Source organism: Seriola dumerili, unplaced genomic scaffold, assembly GCF_002260705.1.
Source record: "Seriola dumerili isolate Sdu_G_001 unplaced genomic scaffold, Sdu_1.0 BDQW01000017.1, whole genome shotgun sequence".
In the NCBI taxonomy this organism is placed as follows: Eukaryota; Metazoa; Chordata; class Actinopteri; order Carangiformes; family Carangidae; genus Seriola; species Seriola dumerili.
In genome coordinates this window covers 802,903-826,065 of record NW_019174272.1, presented here as the reverse complement: position 1 = coordinate 826,065, position 23,163 = coordinate 802,903, and the positions used below count along the sequence as shown (strand labels likewise).

The following is a 23,163-nucleotide window of genomic DNA, read 5'->3' as shown; positions in this document are numbered from 1 at the left end:
GTGAAAAAATAACGTGAACTTACTGGTTTTCCTGATCTCCTCCACTCTGCCCTCGGTCCGCTCTGTACCGTCCACTGTTTTGCAGAACCATCTTTTATCGCGAGCTAAAGGCTACAACGAGGCCAGATAAATTAAATACCCGCTCAGTTTTTTATAAGTAAGTGAACATAGCCGCATTTGAAACAGATTTTTAAGTTATTTGTCTCCTACGTTTCTCTGTCACTGTCACTGACACTGGCTGTTTTCTTATTTTGGCGCGTTACTGCAGTTCCCGCGAGTGTTGCGCAGAGTGGAGGAAGAACGAAGATTGTTTATTCAACAGTTGAATCACTCAAACAGAAAATCCGGAGGATCTTTGAGGATGTTTATGCTGCGCTCACGCAGTGTCGGCATAATTGTAAGAACTAGAATTAATTTCTTTATTTTTCACCTATTTGATTGTACGTTATTGTTATACATTTATGTTTATTTATCTTCGATGTCCTTTTTTCTGTGTGTCCATGTGTATATTCCTGAACACTGTTATTGGTATTGTGTGTGAGCACAGTTTTTAAACACAGACCGATACATCTTGCACATACACGATCTTTTCTTCTTCCTAAGCCCCTCCCCCGCGTGTGTTTACTATCTCAGCGAGGAGGGGGTGAGGAGGTGAACAGTGGTGGTGGTAGTGGTGGGTTGCTGAGGTGCTCAGAGACTGGACTGGTGGTAGGTGGTTTTGACATTTGCTGCTGCTGGCATGACAATTGTTAAAAGCGTAAACAACGTTCAATTCACTTTAGTTGGAGTTTGAACTGTCGGTCGAGTTAAACAGACTGTGAAGAAATTGTTTTAATTCAAAATAACTGACTAATGTGAAGTTATGAAGAATACTCAGTGGTTTTCCTTTTGAGCTAGCTCGCTAGCCAAGTGTTGTTGCAGCAGCAACAACAACAACGCCAGAGCAATGCTGTCTTTTATCTGTTGTGGTGAGTGTAAGTTACATGTTTTTATAGTTAAATACCGCTTGTATTGTTCACTTTTACCATTTAAACCTCAGCTGCATCTCGCTGATACAAATGGACCTAGCGTTTAAGCTCTACAAGCAGCTTAGTTTTTCCTGTTGAGTGAAACATGGATTAATCTCTAGTTGTTCTCTCAGAACTGACCTGCGTTTAACATCCTGCTTTGCTTTGTAAGTCTTTTTTCTGTCATGCAGGTCGATAAGTTTTGTGAGAAAAGAACAGCACATGCATTTATGTATTTAGTTCAGTTTGCAGGTGATAAACCACATGTAGTCTGTTAACACTGTACGTTTGACAGTTGGTTGAGGTCAGCATGGAGCTAGTGTCATCACACTTTAATCTAATTTATCCTTTTTATGAATTAGTGGAATAACTTCCTTCTAATTTAAATTTGCATTATTAATTACTGGAAGTATTGATTGCTTATAAAGGAAACATTTGCAGTGCCTTTTAATAATATGACACAAAAAATACCATATGACATAAAAAATAATGTGCTTCATTTGGAAAGTGATTGCTCAGCCTTTCCTTTGTTTCTGTTAAGGCTCAAAGTCAAAGTGGCTGCGGAGGACAAATGCCTCCTTGTCTGCCTCTTTCACATGGGCTGCATATTAATTTATCTTTGGTTTTTATTTGATATGTGAACTTTGAATCACGTCAGGAATCTGTATTTGTTTCACATGGATTGCACATTGATAGGTGTTTTGATTTTACTTCTTGATTTGGGTGCCTCCAGATGCTCATTAATGCTGTTTATGTGGATGTTTTTGCCTCCTCCTCCTCAGCCTTCATTCCCTTAGTGTTGACCTTTACCCCATATGAAGCAGCCACACTTGGCTCTCATGTCAGCTGTTACAGACAGGCTGTTTATGGGACACTGGGTGGGACATGTAGCCTGCCAGGTCCTCCTGGCACAGTAACCTGCTTAGCTGTCTTGATTCATTGATTTGTAAGAATCACAGTCAAGAAGACTGAATATGACAAATTCTAATAATAGGTCATTATATGATTTTAATTGGTTTACTAAATATAAAAGACTCTTTGCACTTTAGTAGTATAGATGTTGTCCTCTTAGGATTGAACTGATATAAAAGTGAGAACTTCTGTCTGTTTTTTCTCTTTTTTCTAACCCACAGATCTTATCTCAAATTACCCAGAGTGCCCCTGTCCTGAGAGGGCTTCTGACCCTCACCTCAAGATAAATGTCCTTGTCCTTGAATAGTACACTGAGAGAAATGCTGTATACCAAAATGTTTTCTCAATTCACCTAACTCCAATGGCAAGGACAAAGAATTGAAAAAATCTGATAAAGATGCATATATTGGTCGATACTCATGCAAAGTATGTAATGATGACAGTTTTAAATAGGCTCACTCATATTAGCATATCAAACTATTACTTGATAATACGACATTACTGATATGTTTGCAATAAATTAATCTGGATCGATATATTGAGTTCTGCTTACAGTACTCTTGTTTTTTGTGTGGTCAAAAAGATATGCCATAGTTATCCTGCTCTTTTTAAAGAGTACTCACTGACTTAGTATTGTACTCCCATGACATTGTCAGACTCATGATGTGCATTTTACAAAAAAAAGTAATCCATACAGAAGAAGCAGAGATTTCATCTTTTTTTATTCAACACATTCTTCTTCCTCATCAAAACCTTACGCCTACATTACCCACAATACAGCTCAACTCAAGCCATTCGACAGATTTCGATGTGTTATTTTGAGCTGCTGGTCTCGAGCAGAGATGGGGAGCAGGCTACAGAGGTCTGGTTGTTTTCAAACTTGTAGTTTTCAGCCCAACCAATGCTGACTCAAGTGACATCACTTGAGGCAGTTTATCAGATTTTGCACAGCTCCCTCTGGAGCCACAAAAGTCTTTATGTAACCTTTATCACATATGCAGCAGTGGGACCTGTGAACAAATTTTGTGTAAATTGGATGGAGTTTCCCTTTAAGATGTGTAGATGTTATTTTCATCTCTGGTATAAATTATAATCATTGTTATTGTTCTTGTTGCAGTCACAGGAGGATGTCTGAATGCTCCCGTTCGCAGTTTTGGGATTAATCCTATGGATATTTTTGCTGCTGTGGAGGATTAATACCAAGACAGTAGCGATGCATGTGAAAGGAGAGGGATCTCTGTCTGGCTGTGGTCCCCCAGCAGCCAAGGAGGACATGTCTGCTACACACACTCCTCATCCAGACGAACATTTCCTGTCAACAGTACCCACTACCTCAACACACAATGAGAACGACAGTCCTCTGGCTAACTGTGCCTCTGCAGGTCTTGACGTCAAAACAGTGGACTCTGAGGCTCCACAGTCTTCCTCTGAAGTAAATTCAGAGCTGTCATCGTTGCCACCGGCCACCCAGAAAACTTACAAATCCAATGTGCCAATGTTCAGGTCAGGGCCCCAGGCAAGGGAACGCCTGAAGTTCATTCTTGGAGCATCAGAGGATAACTCCTCAGACGAGGAGCCTCTGGTCACCAAACCTCCAAGTGGTACATCTCAGCCTCCGAATTCCACCCTGAAAACTTCCCCTCAGCAGGCGTCCTCTGCAGTCCCGCAGTCCAGCTCCTCAGGCATCAAGTAAGTTTTTATTTAAGCAAATTTAATGTCAACTATCTAGGGCCTGGCCTTTTTTCAGCACTAGGTCATGTGACTATACATAGGTGAAATGCTTCTACTTGCCCTGTCTCCACGAGATGTGCATTATCACCTGACTGCATTATGTGTTATTGTCACATGCCAAACACCTCGGTTCTATTATTGGAACAAGAACTTCAGCCAGTGACTTTGAAACCTGTGGTGTGACTCCAGGTCACAACACAGCAAACAAAAACACTTAGAAATCCTTCACAAATGTTTTTTGCTCGTTTTTTTTGGTCACGGTTGGCATAGTTGAGTTATTTTTTAAACCCAGTGATGGTATACGATATGATGGAGGATCAGAGGATTTGTTTAGTGCACACAGCTACGTGTTCAACTTTACAGGCTTAGTTGGATTGACTCGTGCATAAAGTTATGTGTGCTGGCTTGACTTGTGGGAATCATCATGAAAGGCAGAGAGGTAAGAGAATTTCCTCTGCAGGTTAGAAGCATTTCCCGGAGTTCAAAGGAATATGCACCTTTAAGAAAAATAAAAGAAATGTTTGTATGTGGGTGCAAGGTTTTAGTTTTTCCATATCCAGATCTTTGGCTACAGATTTTGTCTGGATACTTGTTTCCTTCCTTTGTAAATGGAGTAGAATGAATCCTTTTGTGCCGGTGTTGGCCTCAGCTGTGTGTGTATTTGTAATGAACAGCCTGTGATCTGTCACAGGGGATCTGTTGATATTTTGCTGCACATGTGGGAGGGGAGAGGGAGGGAGCGCCTCAGAGGAAGCACTTTTTAACAGTCTCTTTTTTTGGCCTTAAATGTTGAAATTAATTTTTACTACTAACTAATGAAGAACAATAAGGTTGGCTGTATCATGGAGGAGAAAGACTGCCAAAGTTTCAGCTTGTTCCCATATCTCCGAAGGCAAGTCCCATTAAGATGTTTCATACTGTTGTTTGTAATTTGATACTCTTGCTGCAGTGTTTGTTCTTTGGACAGTTATCACATGCTTTATCTCAGAGCAGCAGGAATAACACAAAATGATGCACAGTTACTTTGTGGTAAAATTCAGCAGATGTCGTAGCAACTCCTGCAGACATATTTGTTAACAGGAAGAATCGCTTGTGTGGTTGTTATGTAACTGTACAGAGCTTGTCTTGGCACATATAAGTTTGAGGAAATAAAAAAAAACACTCCAACAATGTGTACTCGCTGGTGGGGGGAGGTGTAAAACAGACCAGAGGACTGGTGACATCATGAAACAGAATAGTAAAAGGCTGTTTTAACACAACTGACTTGTCCTGAAGTCATGTTTCTGAATAGATACTTAGATACTGTGTCTTATTAAAATTCACCCTGTCACATCATGCACCATGTGCTGGAAAAAGATCAGAAAAAAAAGTGAACTGAAAGTGCATGACACCGACTTGGAAAAGGTTATCAAAAACTAGCTCAATAACCAAGTGCAATCTGTATTTCCACAGTGAACAGTACAATACAGAGCTAAGTTTAAAGTTCATATCAGCCCGGGCAGAATTGCACTCTAACTCCACAATATAGCTCACCGATGCAACGCAGTTGTTCCTCAATGATATCTTAACAGGGGACAGAGTTACTATGAAGGTACAAGTGGCTTGTGGCGCAATTGCAGTGAGACATTGGAATGAGCAGGACAGATAGTGATGGTATGTAAATTACCTCATGCTATTGCACCATTTATTCAATTTTTGTATTGCAAAGCATGAAAAAATGCTTTGCCTTTATTGTCTTAACTTGGTGGTATTTGTAATGATAAAGGATTTCAAACGGTAAAATAATCACCCCAGTGTGTTCAGTTTTACTACTTTAATGATGTAGCTGCTCTTTTAATCTTGCAAGAATCTATAGTCAAACAGTAAACCATTAGATAATCCACTTTTGTAGCATAAAAATGGAGCTTGTGATTCTAGCCCTAAACTTGCCAACAGCTTGAGCTGTTTTATGTGATTACATGATTATACTGACTTTAAAACCCAGCACAGCAAAGAGGTACATTTCCTTGCTCATGGTCTCTGCATTATCGAGTGTTAGAAAGACTTGTAGACTCCAGTGAAATCAATAATGATCAGTAATTATTATCACTGACTGCTATGTAGACATAAACTAATACTGCCTCATGGATATAGGTGTCTGTTTAAACCTGGCTGGTGCATTTGAAATCATTTTGAATATATGTTTATCAATTATTACTTCTGCTGTGACTGTTGGAAACTGCCTTGTACACCTGTTGCATGACTGGGCTAAGGTGCAAGTCTGTATGACACATTTACTTTTATTGGCTTTGCGGTGGTGAACAACTGATAAAAAGGGACACTAAGACTGATAGTATTGGTCTAATTTCTGACACAAATAGTTTGTTGAAATTACATGTTCCTGTGAAGAGCAGCGGTTAAGTGTCAATTTGAAGATAAGGTCAGAAATGAATTGGATGGTCTACAGTTTGTGTTTGCCTGTTGCAGAGACAGGCTGAACTTTGACTTGAGTTTTTGATTTTGAGTGCTCCTTGTTTACTTCTTGTTGTTATGTAGTTTCTTAACAGGTCACGATTATGGCTGTTGAGGAGCACTGTAATCTGTGTCTGTCTTGCTTGTCTGGGTCTGGCATTATGGAGGATGATATGCAGGCTTTGGTTTTCTGTCTTATTTAATATATGTTGCAGCTAATATACAAAACAGAGTAGACCCAGGTAACTGTTTTGCTGTGCTATTGAGCAGGACAACTAACCGCGAGCTCTCCCCTCCAGGCCTAGCATGTCAGGTCCTCACTTGGTGAAAAAAGGACGTGAACACAGAAAGATGGATCTACAGAGGGACTTCACTGTGGCCTCTCCTGCTGAGTTTGTCACCCGATTTGGTGGCAACCGTGTTATTGAAAAAGTAAGAAAGATAATCCTTCCTGTATTTTTGAATCTCTTATTTTTCATTACTTAATGACATTGCAGAATTTTCCAATTTCTGTCTGTCTTAAGTGCTACTCAAGAGGCTTTTGTCTCTGTTACAGGTGCTGATAGCAAACAATGGCATTGCTGCAGTCAAATGTATGCGTTCTATCCGTCGCTGGTCCTATGAAATGTTTCGCAATGAGAGGACCATCCGCTTTGTGGTCATGGTAACCCCAGAAGACTTGAAAGCCAATGCAGGTAATTGTTAGCTTGAGACTTATCTTTTTTTTTTTTTATTACCCAGCAGTTATCTGGGTGTGGGTTACAGGAAAACACTGGAAACTGAGTCTTAACTGAGAGTCAGCTGTTTGACCAAAGTGATTCCCTGTGAACCTTTACTGAATAGATATTCAACTGTTATGTGTTACTCTTTTTCCCTTGTAGAATACATTAAAATGGCAGACCATTATGTGCCTGTACCTGGTGGGCCCAACAATAACAACTACGCCAATGTAGAGCTCATAGTGGACATTGCAAAAAGAATCCCAGTCCAGGTACGTTTCAACATTTACACATCTGTGTCCTGTGGCCTCTGAGTTAAACCTTTCCTCTTTGACCTGTTAATAAAAAACTGTGATAAATGATTTTTCTGTCGGTTTGTTTATTACCCTTTACAGGCTGTGTGGGCCGGCTGGGGCCATGCCTCAGAAAATCCCAAACTGCCTGAGCTCCTGAACAAAGCAGGAATATCATTCTTAGGTACATATATATAAATGTGTTTTAATATGCAGAATATTTGCATTATTTTTATTTGGCTCATTTATACCTGTGTCACATCTCTTTGTTTAATGATGATTAACATATCTGTCAGGGCCATCCAGTAAAGCCATGTGGGCTCTAGGGGATAAGGTGGCTTCATCCATTGTGGCCCAGAGTGCTGACATTCCCACACTACCATGGAGCGGATCAGGTGATGCATTTACCTCCACACACTGTCTCACTTCACAATGTGGGGTAGGACATATTGTGCTGTCTGCACAGGGTATGGACTCCCCGATGTGATATGTGTTGTATGTCTGTACAGTGCAAAGACTCAATGTCAACATCTGGCAGTGTTTTAATGTTCTTACTTGGTGCGTCATTGTGCTTCAGGTCTGAGAGTGGACTGGGCGGAGGAGGACCAAGGACTGGGCAATGTGATCAGTGTTCCTCCAGAGGTCTATGGAAAGGGCTGTGTTCATGATGTAGATGATGGACTGGCAGTAAGCATATTAAGCAAAGTCATCTTAATAATATCTACACATTCGCTTCATTTTTCCTAAAATTATTCCCTTCAAGCAAGTGTCTTTTGATAAGTTATATTTTATGTGTTGTTTCTTTGCAGGGAGCTGAGAGAATTGGTTATCCAGTTGTTATCAAGGCCTCTGAGGGTGGTGGTGGAAAGGGTATCCGGAAAGTAGAAAGTTCTGAGGATTTTCCGAGTTCCTTCAGACAGGTTTACATTTTCACATTACATTTTATGGCCTAATGTCTGATTTCTATGTAATTTAGCCCTGACTTTATACAGTTGAATTTGATGTAATTCTTCTGTAATTCTTTTGAGTGCAGGTTCAGACAGAGGTACCCGGGTCACCCATCTTCATCATGCAGCTGGCTCAGCATGCGAGACACCTTGAGGTTCAGATACTGGCTGATGAGTATGGAAATGCCATCTCTCTGTTTGGACGAGACTGCTCCATCCAGAGAAGGCACCAGAAGATCATAGAGGAGGCTCCTGCCACCATAGCTGCTCCTTCAACATTCGAGCAAATGGAAAGGGTTAGTTCACGTCACTGCATGCATGTCTTGTCCCATTCTAATTAACTCAGCTTTACATTTAGTCTCCTCTTTCCTGTTTGGGCCAGTATGCAGTGCGTCTGGCCAAGATGGTGGGCTATGTGAGTGCAGGTACTGTGGAGTATCTCTTCTCTGAAGACGGAAATTTCCACTTCCTGGAGCTGAACCCTCGCCTGCAGGTTGAACATCCCTGTACAGAGATGATCGGAGATGTGAACCTACCTGCTGCCCAGCTTCAGGTAAAAATCTGTCAGCGGACACTGGCTCAACAATTATTATACCACAGCAACAGAATTATTCCTCATGCATCTAAGAAGAATATAGCTACAGATTAAAGCCTGTTGTTAAAACTCAGTGTTTCATCTCTGATAGATTGCGATGGGAATCCCCCTTCATAGAATTAAGGACATCCGCTTGTTTTATGGAGAAACTCCATGGGGTGACACCATCATTAACTTTGAGATTCCGGACTGCATACCAAGTCCAAGAGGGCACGTCATAGCTGCTCGCATCACCAGTGAGAACCCTGATGAGGTAGAGCCCAGTTTCATCAACACTCAAAACACGGTTTTGTCAACATACTTTTAACTTGTATCAACCCTCTTGTCATCCTTGTGCCATCACTCACAGGGATTCAAGCCTAGTTCTGGCACCGTGCAGGAGCTGAACTTCCGCAGCAGTAAAAACGTGTGGGGTTATTTCAGTGTGGGTGCGACTGGTGGTCTGCATGAATTTGCAGACTCACAGTTTGGACACTGTTTCTCCTGGGGCGAGAACCGTGAAGAAGCCATTTCGTAAGCCTGTTTTTTTTTTTATGAGGCCAATACGTATGATATTTAGAAATTATAGCTGTTGGGTGTGAACTCTGAGGCAACAGGCAGTAAAGCTAATCTGCTCCAATGCTGTAATTCCCTATGATGTAATAAAACTATGTTGAAAATGCAATGACCTGCCAATAATACAATAAAATCTTAGAAGACAGAAATGCTATATACTTTTGCAACTAATGCACTTGTCTTACATTTTTCAGTGTTATTCAAAATATCTTATAATAACATAGTAATAACATAAAACATATCATAATAACAGTGTTATATGTTACGTATGTTTTTTGAAGGAAGTGTAAGAAACATTGGCTAAATTCTATGGTTAAGACATGATAAATTATTCATTACAGATTTGTTCATCAAGTGTAACATTTGCCATATGCTTCAGGAACATGGTGGTGGCTATGAAAGAGCTGTCTATCAGAGGTGACTTCAGGACAACGGTTGAATACCTCATTAAGTTACTAGAGACAGAAAGCTTCAGAAACAATGACATTGACACTGGGTGGCTGGATCATCTGATTGCAGAGAAAGTGCAGGTAAGAGACTGAACCTGATGGCCAGACCTTTGTGTGGTTTATATGTTTTCATTGGATCATTTGAGCCACTTGCTCTTTCTGCAGGCAGAGAGACCAGATACAATGCTGGGTATTGTCTGTGGGGCTTTGCATGTTGCTGATGCTAGCTTCAGGAAGAGCATGTCTGACTACCTACATTCCCTGGAAAGGTCAGTAGACACAGTCCCTTCTTATTAATGTCTCACAACAATTCTTACTCATATAATTTGACTTTTAAGAACATTCTCTGCTGCATTCCTAGAGGCCAAGTCCTGCCCGCAGCCAGTCTCCTCAACTCTGTCAATGTGGACCTTATATATGAAGGAGTCAAGTTCTGCCTCAAGGTATCTGCTTTATTCCCTTCACAAGCTCCTCATTTGACTCAGCGACTTACCTTTTTTAATCAATGAATGATCACTGTCTCTGCTTGCAGGTGGCTCGCCAGTCCCCAACAACTTATGTCATCATGATGAACGGCTCCAACATTGAGATAGATGTTCACAGGCTGAGCGACGGAGGTCTTCTGTTGTCCTACGATGGCAGCAGCCACACCACCTACATGAAAGAGGAAGTAGACAGGCAAGACTGTGACTGTGTACAAAACACTTTCTTAATTTCCTTCTTTTTTATCTGTATCTTTATCGTTTCTAATGTTACTTAAACCCTGCAGCTACCGCATCACTGTTGGCAACAAGACCTGTGTATTTGAGAAGGAGAAGGATCCCACGGTGCTAAGGTCCCCCTCTGCTGGCAAACTGCTGCAGTACGTGGTTGAGGATGGGGGTCATATTGTTGCAGGAGAGACTTATGCTGAGATTGAGGTGACTTTGAGAGATTTTGGCAAAATGTACAGTGCCTGTGATTTCATGAGTCAATGCCTTGTCTTTTGGTATTTTCTTGACTGGCTGTGCTGTTGATTCAGGTGATGAAGATGGTGATGACTCTGACTGTGCAGCAGTCTGGTTGCATCCACTTTGTCAAGAGACCTGGAGCAGTACTGGAGCATGGCTGTGTGGTGGCACATATCGACCTGGATGACCCCAGCAGTATACACAGGGTAGATTATTCCAAATCACTGGATATCTTAGTTGTATCTTGTTATTTGTGCCACTTTCTAACACATTCTGATGTCCAGATCTAATTCAGATATTATATTGCATGTGCACACTGTTGGTTGTTTAAGTTCTGGTTGGAGAACAAAAACATCCTATTCTTCTTAATTCCAGATAATATTTGTGCTTTCCCATTTTCCTCTCTGTCATAGGTGGAGCTCAACATGGCCACACTTCCACCCCAGCAACCGTTGCCCATGGTTGGGGAAAAGCTTCACCAGGTGTTCCACAGTGTGCTTGAAAACCTGGTTAAAGTCATGGATGGATACTGCCTGGAAGAACCTTACTTCAGCAGCAAGGTACAGACTTTCTGCCACTACAGGTTTCTGAACTACAGACATCAGTACGTTTTATTGACTTAATGAGCATGTTTGGGTTTGCGTGTTCACCTCTGCAGGTAAAACAGTGGGTGGCTACCCTGATGAAGACTCTAAGAGACCCCTCCCTGCCGCTGTTGGAACTCCAGGAGATCATGACCAGCGTGGCGGGTCGTATTCCACCTAGTGTTGAGAAAGACATCCGTAAAGTCATGGCTCAGTATGCGAGCAACATCACCTCTGTCCTCTGCCAGTTCCCCAGTCAGAGGGTAAAAGCCATGCAACAACACAGTGCTGGTTGAAGTTGTGCCACATAGCTAGTTCTTTAAAGGCTCTTGGCAGTGTATTATAATGATGTTTATATTATATTATTTTATTCCAGATTGCAAATATTCTAGACAGCCATGCAGCGACCTTACAGAGGAAGTCTGACCGAGAGGTTTTCTTCATGAACACTCAGAGTATTGTACAGCTGGTACAGAGGTTTGTTTTTTCATTTTTGTCACATGCAGATTGTGCAGCAGTAATAACATACATGAATGATATTGGTATTGCATTGACTGACACATGCTCTGTTCAGGTATCGCAGTGGAATCCGTGGTTATATGAAGTCTGTGGTTCTCGATCTGCTGAAGCGCTACCTGCAAGTAGAGATGCAGTTTCAGCAAGGTGACATTAATACTCTTTCAGTTTTAAATGACAGCTCTAAATGTGGCGTTTTCTTTATTGTGAGTGCAGTTGAGCTTTAGTTGAAATACTTTTGCTCTTTTTCTTCCAAACAGCTCACTATGATAAGTGTGTAATCAACCTGAGAGAGCAGCACAAACCTGACATGAGTCCCGTCCTGGAGTACATCTTCTCTCACGCCCAGGTCTCCAAGAAGAACGTCCTGGTCACTATGCTCATAGTAAGACTTTCACTGACGTGGACGCATTGATCATTCTCTCTACGTGACTTCTTTGTGATGTGATGTATGTCTTTGACTGTGTGTAGGACCAACTGTGTGGAAGAGATCCCACCCTGGCAGATGAGCTGATGGTTATTCTGAATGAACTCACACAGCTCAGCAAGATGGAAAACTCGAAGGTGGCCTTGAGAGCCAGACAGGTAAGACTACATCTCACTTAGACATGTGCTGTTTATTTAGAATATATAGTTTAAGCAAAATGATCTGCCAGGCGCGATACCTCAAATTGCATTTAAGTGATATTTTTTGAGAAATTTAAAGAAATTATGCAATTTTTTTCCCTGTCAGATTATTCTTGCTGTATATATTGATATTATCTTTATAAATATCTCATAGGTCTTGATTGCCTCCCATTTACCATCATATGAACTGAGACACAACCAGGTGGAATCCATCTTCCTGTCAGCCATCGACATGTACGGCCACCAGTTTTGCCCAGAGAACTTGAAGGTTAGCCGTGTATGGAAACACATTCACTGTGATCATCCATTTTTAGCAGCAGGTCAAATGAATTCTACTTGTTTTCATTTCCCACAGAAACTCATTCTCTCCGAAACCTCCATTTTTGATGTTTTGCCCAATTTCTTCTATCACGCCAATCAAGTTGTATGCATGGCTGCCTTGGAGGTATGGTTAGTGGATTCACACCGATGGATTTCTTTCTTGTGCATTTTTATCTCTCAGTCAGTGAGAATGACGTGTTCTGTCTTGACTCTCAGGTGTATGTGCGCAGAGCTTATATCGCCTACGAGCTAAATAGCATCCAGCATCACCAGCTGCAGGATGGAACGTGCGCTGTAGACTTCCAGTTCATGTTGCCATCATCACATCCAAACAGGTAACCAAAGTCTCTTCAGCCACAGACGAATGACACATTATCATCTAATTTTTACATTGACCACCAGAACTGGACACATATCGCCTCAACACATATTGCCGACCTTTAACTTATGGTGATGACAGAATGGGCTTTAACTGATTGAGAAGCTTTTCATTAAACCAAATAAAACTTATTATAAAGATATAGAGATATATGTAGTTCATTTTCAGGCTCACATGAAGAAATCCAGGCTTATTAGGTGTCCTTCAGCTCTCGGGCATCATTTCGCTTAAATTGTCCTGATTTATCATTAAACAGTATTTCAGTATACATTATAGTCACCCTCAGTATAGTGGTACAGGTGCAGGGCGATCTATAAACCACTGCTGTAACAGCTTATGGCTAACTGTGAGTGCAGTGTTTTTTTTCCCCACTGGACATTAATATGAATGTGCAAAGCATAAGAAAGTGCTTATATCTAATCATAATGCCTAGAGCTAGAGGTGCAGTTTGATCCACTGCTAATATTCACCTGTCAATCATCTTATTTCAGAGGGAGCAGCCCTACTCTGAACAGGTAGAGTAAAGCTCCTCCCAGCCAGCCAAACCTCCTGATCGTGTGTACAATGCATGCTGGATGCACTGTGTTGCTTTTTCCCTCCGTCCTGTGAAACCAGAAAGATTTGCTTAAGGACTCCTCTAACAAGTCCTTCCTAATTCACTGTTTATCTGAGCTTCTCCATATTTTTTGTTGCTTCTTTCTACTTTTAAAGCAATATTGAGCTTTTTGACAGGAACATCTTTTATTTATTTCATGTTCCTCTTAAAAACTTCAAGCCTGAGATTTAATTGATTGCCACCGAATGGGGAGCCTGTATTCTCCAGCACCAGATTTTGATTCTTGATTTGCAACTCTCAGTCGGATATGGTAACAATTGTTCTCGATAACAACAATTCACAATTCCCTTTCAATTCAATACATGAAATGCACCTATCACCTCTATGTAATTATAATATAAATAGATAAGAACAATCCAGACTTGCTTTAATTGCTCTCTATACCAGTATTTGTACTCTTGGCTGTTCAGTGTTTCTTCCTAAAGCAAAGCTTTCTATGTGATCATTCAGTGGTCCCAGCTTGCTGTCACTGCCTGTGTGTGTCTCTTTTTCAGGGTTCCTGTGCCAGTGAATGGATCAGGCCAATTTAAAATGAGGCGGCAGGGCAGTGAGCTCTTCCTGGAGGGAGCCTTGTCTCCACCCTGCCAACGCATGGGTGCCATGGTGGCTTTCCAGTGTTTTGATGACTTCAAAAGGTAACTTTTAACTATTTATTAATGCCAAAGATATGTAGATCAAAGTACAAATAAGATTTTCATGTTGATGCGTTACTTTTTCTTTTGCAGGAATTTTGATGAAGTTCTCTCCAGCTTCGCTGAACCACTGTTGGAGAGTGCTCCGTTCTCAGAGTCCTGCTCCAGTCTCTATGAGGAGGAGAACTGCAAGGTGAGGGCTGAGTACGGGTCACTGGCTTATGAATAAAAAGGCTGTTTTCATCTGTGTCTCTGCAGCCATTTAGTTTCTCTTCCATCCCCCACAGAATACAAAGGAGAACCCAATCCACATCATTAATGTGTCCATAAAAACAGCAGACACAGAGGATGATGATGCCTTGGTCACAGCCTTCACTGCCTTCGCCCAGTCAAAGGTCAGTTTCCAGATGTAAGATATCACATGGCTGATTCTTATGAATGTTTATTAATCAAATGAATATGGTGTATTTTATTTTATTTTTTTTACAGAGAGCAATCCTGTTTGAGTATGGAATCAGGAGAATCACATTTTTGATTGCACAGAAGGTAATTCAGCAAGTGAACTATCTTTATTAGACCCACTATTATCACCCGTACATATGTATATAATATTCATTTTTAAAGAGCTCCATAAAGCCATAAATGGCTCTTTTCTCTTCAGTGTTTATGACTAAATTTCAACTTGTGTTTTTGATGAACAATAGATCATACATAGCCTTCATATGAAAACACACAACTTACTTGTTACTGTGCTAAAACTAAAGAGAATGAATCAGTGTCTCATTTGAAGTTTTTTCTATACATTCTGCTACTTCCAATGCATTTGTAATGCATCTAGCTTTCATGATAGAGAATATTAAAATCATTATTTACTCTTTTAAAAACTGTTTGTGCTGCTTTATACCGCTGGTTGGCGACCCTTTTAAAGCTTAATGAATTTAATGAAAATAGATATAAGAGATAGTCTGCTCCTAGCATAGCTGTCCTCTCAACTGTTTATGAATCATATTATCCACATCCCAGTCAGTAACACTGCACAATGTAGCCATGTACCTTTTTGCTCTCTCATTATTCTTCTTTTTAAATTTCACTTTGACAGAGAGAATTTCCCAAGTTCTTCACTTTCAGAGCGAGGGACGGGGTGAGTGTTTAGTAACCTGGATACAATTAATGAGCCGACATGCTGCTGTCTGAGGAGATGATGACCGCCCTCTCTCTGTGCTTCTCCTCAGTTCCAGGAAGATCGCATTTACCGCAATCTTGAGCCTGCTTTAGCGTTTCAGCTGGAGCTCAACCGCATGAGGAACTTTGACCTTACAGCTGTTCCCTGTGCCAACCACAAGATGCACCTATACCTAGGTGCTGCCCGTGTTCAGGAGGGTACTGAAGTCACTGACTACCGCTTCTTCATTCGAGCTATTATCCGCCACTCAGATCTCATTACAAAGGTAAGAGGGGAAACTGGAAGGTACAGCCAATTAAGAAAAAAATTATAATAGCCTGTGTTTCCTAGGTGAAAAGCTGTTTGATTGCTTGAGTAAAGTTTCTACCTGATGTTTGCAGTAACACACAACTAAAATCTCCCTGTATACACAACCAGGAGGCCTCCTTTGAATACCTTCAGAACGAGGGAGAACGTCTTCTACTGGAGGCCATGGATGAGCTGGAGGTGGCCTTCAGTAACACCAGTGTCCGCACAGACTGCAACCACATCTTCCTCAACTTTGTCCCAACTGTCATCATGGACCCCTCCAAAGTCAGTGTCCAGCACATGCTGTGTACGCTAACTTAGTCAAATCTTATCATTATTGCTGTTATCAGAATACGTGGCAATTTGATTTCATCTACAGCAAAACAGAGTCTTTTTTTATGATGTTTATATCGACATTCTGTACATTTTCACTTCTTTCTTTCACTTATGTTTGGTTAATACCTTAGGTGTGATTCCTATAAATATTTTTACTGTTGTAACAGTAGATGTGATGCTAATGTTTTGTTGGGATTTTAACTAACTAGCTAATTTTAGTCCACATTCATCGAACTAATTGAATCTTGAAAATATATCAGATTCAACACTCAGTTGTCTCTTTAACATCTTCGTTCTCTTCTTGGGGACCATCAGATAGAAGAGTCTGTCCGCTCCATGGTGATGCGCTACGGCAGCCGTCTTTGGAAGCTGCGGGTCCTGCAGGCGGAGCTGAAGATCAACATCCGCCTGACGCCAACAGGAAATGCCGTTCCTATCCGCCTGTTTCTCACTAATGAGTCCGGCTATTATTTGGACATCAGCCTGTACAAGGAAGTCAACGACCCAAGTTCTGGACAGGTGAGGACAGTGGACAGAAGAAGCCCATTTGAAGATTTTCATGTTATGTTGCAGGGTATTTGTTCTGTGTGTATATTTTTATGCCTGCTTTTTTACAGTCATATGAATAACTTCATTCACCTCATCATCTTTGCCTTTGCAGATCATGTTCCAGTCATATGGGGACAAGCAGGGTCCTCTGCATGGCATGCTGATCAACACTCCCTATGTGACCAAAGACCTGCTGCAGGCCAAACGCTTCCAGGCTCAAACTCTGGGCACTACATATGTCTATGACTTCCCTGAGATGTTCAGACAAGTACAGCTAACTCACTAAATTAGACTTATTTCTTTCTTTGATTTTCCAAAGGTGTCTGACTCAACTGAAAATCTTCTTTTAGGCACTATTAAAGCGGTGGGGTCCAGGGGACAAATGCCCTCAAGACGTGCTGATGTGCACTGAGCTGGTTCTGGACCCACAAGGTCGACTGGTGCAGATGAACCGCCTGCCTGGAGACAATGACGTATGATATTTTTTTAAAACAATTTACATGAACTACTACACTCTTAATTAATTCTTACTCAGTGTGATGATACTGATAACCACTATAACCTCTCCACCAGGTGGGAATGGTCGCCTTCAGGATGAAGATGAAGACTCCAGAGTGCCCAGAGAGCAGAGACATCATTGTCATCTGTAATGACATCACTCACATGATCGGCTCGTTTGGTCCTCAGGAGGATGAGCTGTTCCTCAGGGCGTCTGAGCTGGCTCGGGCTGAGGGCATCCCTCGCATTTACATCGCGGCCAACAGTGGCGCACGCATCGGCCTCGCTGAAGAAATCAAACACATGTTCCAGGTGGCGTGGATTGACCCCAATGACCCCTACAAGGTAAGCTCTGAGATATGTTTCTCATCACATTTGCACTTTGTGGTCGTAGAGGAAAAATGAGCACAGGGAGTGGCAATATCTTTCTGCAGGGCTTCAAGTACCTCTACCTGACACCTCAGGACTACACACGCATCAGCTCCACCAACGCCGTTCACTGTCACCATGTAGAGGAAGGTGGAGAGTCCAGGTACATTCTCTATACTAATGAAGTAAACACTGTCAGCTAATTGAAATATATGACACCCATAACTTTTCTCTGTGGGATAATAGAGATTTGTTGATAATGCCGACATGCCCATCCGTTACAGGTACATCATCACTGACATCATCGGGAAAGATGAAGGTCTCGGTGTTGAGAACCTGCGAGGTTCTGGCATGATCGCTGGAGAATCTTCTCAGGCGTATGAGGAGATTATTACAATCAGTATGGTGAGAATCTGGATCTGACTTCTTTCAGCCACCAGGGCCAGTCAACTTCTCTGGGACTTTTTTTAAAGCAACTTTATGCTTTTGCAGGTGACGTGTCGCGCTATTGGAATTGGAGCCTATCTGGTCCGTTTGGGACAGCGAGTGATCCAGGTGGAAAACTCTCACATTATCCTGACTGGAGCAGGTGCTCTGAACAAGGTTTGCTGGATTAACCCATCTTGTTTTTAATGAATAAACAGAAATTGTTTGCCAGAAATAGGCTTTTCAATTATGTTAAGGAAATTTTGTTGTGGACATCACAGCCACCGTGTTGAGCCCATACTAGGCTGATTTGTTGCAGTTTAATGCAACAGTGAAAACAAACCAACTGGAAAAAATTGAGGCAAATGACAGATCAAATTGGAAGAATAATCAGGCAAAATATGTTATAGACAAAGCCTGTCAGAAGAAGACACAGATGAACATTAGCATTGTTTTTTTTTTTTTAAATTGCTGAGCACATTTGTTGTCTTCTTAAGCACTAATTGTGGGCTTTATCGATGCTGGTTACTTCAGCCAGGTTAGAGGCTGCACTGCAAAAAAAGGAAAGTAAAGTGAAATATCTTAAATCAAGGGAATATACGCTTGTTTCTTGTCTGACAAGATATTTCTTCTTACCAGGCAGTTTTTATGTTAAAGCATTTCACTTGTTTCAAGCTTATTTTTACTTATTTTAAAAATCTTGGCAAGTGAAACTTTCCTGTTCTGTTGGCAGATAATTTAATTAATATTAAATAATATTTCCCCATTTTATTGCTTTTTTCCCTTTGTTTTTGAGAACTGAGTTTTTGCAGTGTATTTCAAAATTCCAGCTCCAGATGAGTGACAGCTGGTAGAAAAACTGCTTGAGGTTTGAGGCAAATAATGGCTTTATAGTGCAGCTTTTATACTCCAGTATTTTAACTAAAGAAATCCATGACCATGGTCATTTACGTCCCTGTGTCTGTACAGGTTCTGGGCAGAGAGGTCTACACTTCTAACAACCAGCTGGGAGGAGTCCAGATCATGCACAATAATGGAGTCACTCACACCACTGTGCCAGATGACTTTGAGGGCGTCTTCACCATCCTGCAGTGGCTCTCCTACATGCCAAAGGTTCATATATTGTTACATCCAGATCTATATGCAGTAACTGAACCACATCACTAACTTCTTCCTCTCTCCTCACAGAACAAACACTCCCCTGTGCCTGTTATAGCAGCTACAGATCCAGTAGACAGAGAAATAGAATTCACTCCTACAAAAGCACCGTACGACCCTCGCTGGATTCTGGCTGGGAGACCTCACCCCAGTGAGTTGCAGGATCTAAACTCTGAAACTTTTCTATTAATTTTCATTAGTGAACCAAATAAATTTCCTTGTTATGACCATTCATTATTGGTGTCATTAGCGGTGAGAGGTGCCTGGCAGAGTGGATTCTTCGACCACGGCTCTTTCATGGAGATCATGGAGTCTTGGGCTCAGACAGTGGTAGTGGGAAGAGCGCGGTAAATCACTTTATACTCAGTGTATACACTATTTGTTAAATGATTATTAAACCTTACACTTGAACTGATTATTAATACTGCTGAATGAATACAGGCTAGGGGGAATCCCCCTCGGTGTCATTGCTGTTGAAACACGCACAGTTGAGTTCACTGTCCCTGCCGATCCAGCCAACCTGGATTCAGAATCTAAAGTGAGTAAATCTCTCCACATGTTCACGTCATAAAAACACAACATAACATACATACACATACATAATAGACTGTGATTCTAAGTAGAAGAGCATTTCACCTCTGCCCGTGTGTTTTTGTGTGTTCTCGTCAGGTTCTGCAGCAGGCGGGCCAGGTGTGGTTCCCAGATTCAGCCTTTAAAACAGCTCAGGCCATTTGCGACTTTAACCGTGAACGGCTGCCTCTCATGGTGTTTGCCAACTGGAGGGGCTTCTCTGGGGGAATGAAGGGTATAGGATGAATACTAAACGTCGCAGAGAGACTGTATAACATACTAGACTTGACGTGACTTCTTATGCCCATTTCTCCCTCAGATATGTATGACCAGATATTGAAGTTTGGGGCCTATATTGTTGATGCCCTGCATGGTTTCCACCAGCCAGTGCTGGTGTACATCCCACCGCATGCTGAGTTGAGGGGAGGGTCCTGGGTGGTGATTGACCCCACCATCAACCCCCTGTGTATGGAGCTCTATGCTGACAGGGAGAGCAGGTACATGAGTTTTAATAGTTATAAAATTGTGTTTCCAACCTAAACAACAGATGTGTGTGATTACAAGTTTGTCTTTTTGTCTGTTCTGCTTTCTCTGTCCAGAGGGGGTGTGCTGGAGGCTGAAGGTACAGTGGAGATCAAATTCAGGAGGAAGGACCTGTTGAAGACCATGAGAAGACTAGATTCAGTCTATGCCAGTCTGGTTGAGCAGCTTGGTAAAAGCTTTTTATCTCAACTCATGCAGCCACTTGTATTTTCCTGTTTTCTTTATAATTGCAATATTGCTGTGATATTCATACCCACAGAGTGACTCACAGCTCTTCTATTTTCATCAGCTTCCCTGGAGCTGTCTGACAAACAGTGCAAAGAGCTGGAGTCGAAGCTCAAAGCAAGGGAGGAATTCCTATTACCCATCTACCACCAGGTGGCAGTGCAGTTTGCAGACCTCCATGACACCCCAGGGAGGATGCAGGAGAAGGGTGTCATCACTGTGAGTGAACACTTCATGAACACACTGATGTTAAGTCTGGGAATATGTGTGTAACATAAGGTGCAGAAAATGAAACTGCACTCAGAGGACAATTAAGCTGCTGTAACATATTTTACAATGGCCTCTTGACAGGATATTTTGGATTGGAAGAATGTGCGGACCTTCTTCTACTGGCGTCTGCGTCGCCTCCTGTTGGAGCAGGTGGTGAAATATGAGATTCTGCAGGCCAACAAGGACCTCGGTGACGGACACATGCAGTCCATGCTGCGACGCTGGTTTGTTGAAACAGAGGGAACAGTCAAGGTATGAGATGACACCAAGAGTTACTTTCTCTGCCAATGCCCAACATGCAATTTAAGCATTGAGTGTAGTTTTGAGAATAGCTTTTTGTGTGGTACTGTATGTTTATCTACCATGACACTTGTGAAGTCGTTCTTATTTGTAACCCCTGTATGTGACTGTTAACATGACCAGCAATCAAGACACACTGAGAGACTTAAAAGGCTGAAGCCAGTTTGTTGCTTGTCTTGGTCGTACCCAGTGACAGTTTTAGACTGTGGATCATAAATCATGAGCCAGTTTTTATTTTTGAGCACTTCATTCTTAAAAACTGAACTGATTAGAAATCTGAACGTGTGTCTGTTTTCATTCCCAGGCTTACCTTTGGGATAATAACCAAGCAGTAGTTGAGTGGCTTGAGAAGCATTTGTCCACAGAGGACGGCACTCGATCAGCTATCCGAGAGAACATCAAGTACTTGAAACGTGAAAACACTTTGAAACACATCCGCAGGTATGCAGACACACACGCACACACGTTTTGTGGACCATTAACAGCATGATTGATGTGTTGCATCTTAATGAACTCAGGAATCAGTGAAGGTGAAATGTTATCTTAACTGAATGACTCAGTCAATCACTCAGTGAGTCACTTTATCTCTTCAGTCATGTTCAACTAAAACTGCCTGTAGGAATTCCCATATATTCCTCATTGGAGAGTCCTGCTCATAGCTGTAACCACCCGGGATGCATTCTGGGTTTGGCACACTCATTTAATATTGATAGAGTCGTCATGGTGATCGACAACCAGTGAGTTTCTGATATATTGGGACAGGACACAAAATTTTTCTTTAATCACAATCAAAGTGCAAAGAGACAACCACTGAGTCCAGACCAGTCTCAGTGTCTCTTCATTTTCACCTGTTAGCATGTTTAAAAGCTATGTCTGTGTCACTGTTTCCCTCTTGTGTTCTAGTCTGGTGCAGGCCAACCCTGACGTAGCCATGGACTGCATCATCCACATGAGCCAGAACATCACTCCGTCCCAGAGGGCCAAGCTTTTGCATCTGCTCGCAACTGTGGACAGCACCAGCACCAGTTAAGCTGAGAAGCTTTAGGTAGCTTCAGGTTATAATACTAAAGAGAACAAAACGGTCGGTTCTAGTTTGATTGTATTGTATAGGCTGAAAATGATTTTAAAGGATTATAGTTGGGGCAATAATGCACACATGCACTGCAATAAGTGACTTATTCCTCAGTGATCCCAAAACCACTACAGTGCTCTGTCTGTCTTCACAGGGTTGTCCTAATCCGTTCCACTGCTTGTCTTTTACATCTGCGAGTTAAGCTGTCAGTCGTTTCAGCAGCTGAGTCCAGGAACTTTCTGGTTCACAAGCTATCGCTGTAACGCACATTTCACTCCGCTGCATTTGTACATAGTGGTGTGTCAGTATTAAATCTGTCTTGATAGGCTCTGTGCAGTCTACTGAGGTCAGGGTTATACAAGCTACATGAAATGGGAGACTTCATTTTATTTTGGTGCTGGTTGCAACGTTTATTTAAAGATATTAAATAGAGAGTTTGTGTTCATCTTTGAATGTAGTTGATGTAAAAATGAGCCCAGACAACTGATCAATTCTTTGATCAGTCTTCAAATAAAACACAAAGAAAATAACATATGTCAAATTCCTGACCCAGTAAAGTGGTGAATTAAAGTTTCAGTTTAATTTCTGCATGGACTGAAAAATATAACATTTTTATCAGTATTGTAATGCAGAAGTGCAATTTATTATTTCTAATACATCAGTATCATGAGTCCAGTTGTGTCATTTCACTGTTGACGTTGGAATCGAGCGTCAATCATTGTCACTTTCAGTCTGTTTATCTGTCTTGTTTTAGTGTGCTAATGACAATGGTATGATTGACAGGAGATAGTTTTGACACTGTATGTGATACTTCTGAGTTTCTTTCATTTTTGTCAGAATATCTCAGACATAAAGAAGCAATTCTTAACGCTCAGGTTTTGTCAAAGGTGGACATTAATTGCCAAAGTGGTCCCCAGATAATGTGTGGATTTGCCTTACCTCTGATCACAAAACCAGAAATATCAACTGTGACATTTATTTGAATGTATATAAACTCTTTCCAGTGTGTGGCTTTCTACCAAGGGCAGTTGTTAATAAATGTCATTGATATATTTTTTGGCAAAAGAAGCCTCTTTTATTTACCCATTTGAT

The 23,163-nt window shown here is 41.4% G+C and overlaps 1 protein-coding gene across 4 annotated transcripts; it reads left to right on the top strand.

Annotated features, from left to right (window-relative positions):
* Window positions 1–712: 712 nt before the first annotated feature.
* On the top strand, window positions 713–23,125 carry acacb (acetyl-CoA carboxylase beta). Of its 4 annotated transcripts, none has more exons than XM_022753935.1 (54): window positions 713–968; window positions 3,037–3,608; window positions 6,401–6,533; window positions 6,658–6,796; window positions 6,983–7,092; window positions 7,216–7,297; window positions 7,410–7,508; window positions 7,691–7,800; window positions 7,923–8,033; window positions 8,147–8,356; window positions 8,443–8,613; window positions 8,747–8,908; window positions 9,005–9,168; window positions 9,590–9,740; window positions 9,825–9,928; window positions 10,021–10,102; window positions 10,192–10,337; window positions 10,429–10,579; window positions 10,681–10,815; window positions 11,023–11,169; window positions 11,268–11,456; window positions 11,570–11,670; window positions 11,768–11,856; window positions 11,970–12,094; window positions 12,181–12,294; window positions 12,491–12,604; window positions 12,692–12,781; window positions 12,874–12,992; window positions 13,528–13,551; window positions 14,147–14,287; window positions 14,378–14,477; window positions 14,572–14,679; window positions 14,774–14,830; window positions 15,384–15,425; window positions 15,517–15,732; window positions 15,885–16,040; window positions 16,407–16,610; window positions 16,753–16,908; window positions 16,991–17,113; window positions 17,214–17,483; window positions 17,573–17,670; window positions 17,792–17,912; window positions 18,000–18,110; window positions 18,903–19,046; window positions 19,122–19,242; window positions 19,342–19,438; window positions 19,533–19,629; window positions 19,761–19,896; window positions 19,981–20,158; window positions 20,261–20,373; window positions 20,494–20,648; window positions 20,781–20,951; window positions 21,304–21,440; window positions 21,903–23,125. In XM_022753935.1, the coding sequence occupies exons 2-54, from the start codon at window positions 3,055–3,057 to the stop codon at window positions 22,027–22,029; spliced, it is 7,305 nt and encodes a 2,434-aa protein (XP_022609656.1). In that variant the 5' UTR covers window positions 713–968; window positions 3,037–3,054; the 3' UTR covers window positions 22,030–23,125. The 4 variants fall into 4 exon arrangements, with proteins under 4 accessions (XP_022609656.1, XP_022609678.1, XP_022609673.1 ...); XM_022753944.1 differs by lacking the exon at window positions 713–968 and adding an exon at window positions 1,113–1,174; XM_022753957.1 differs by lacking the exon at window positions 11,268–11,456.
* The last annotated feature ends 38 nt before the right edge of the window (window positions 23,126–23,163 follow it).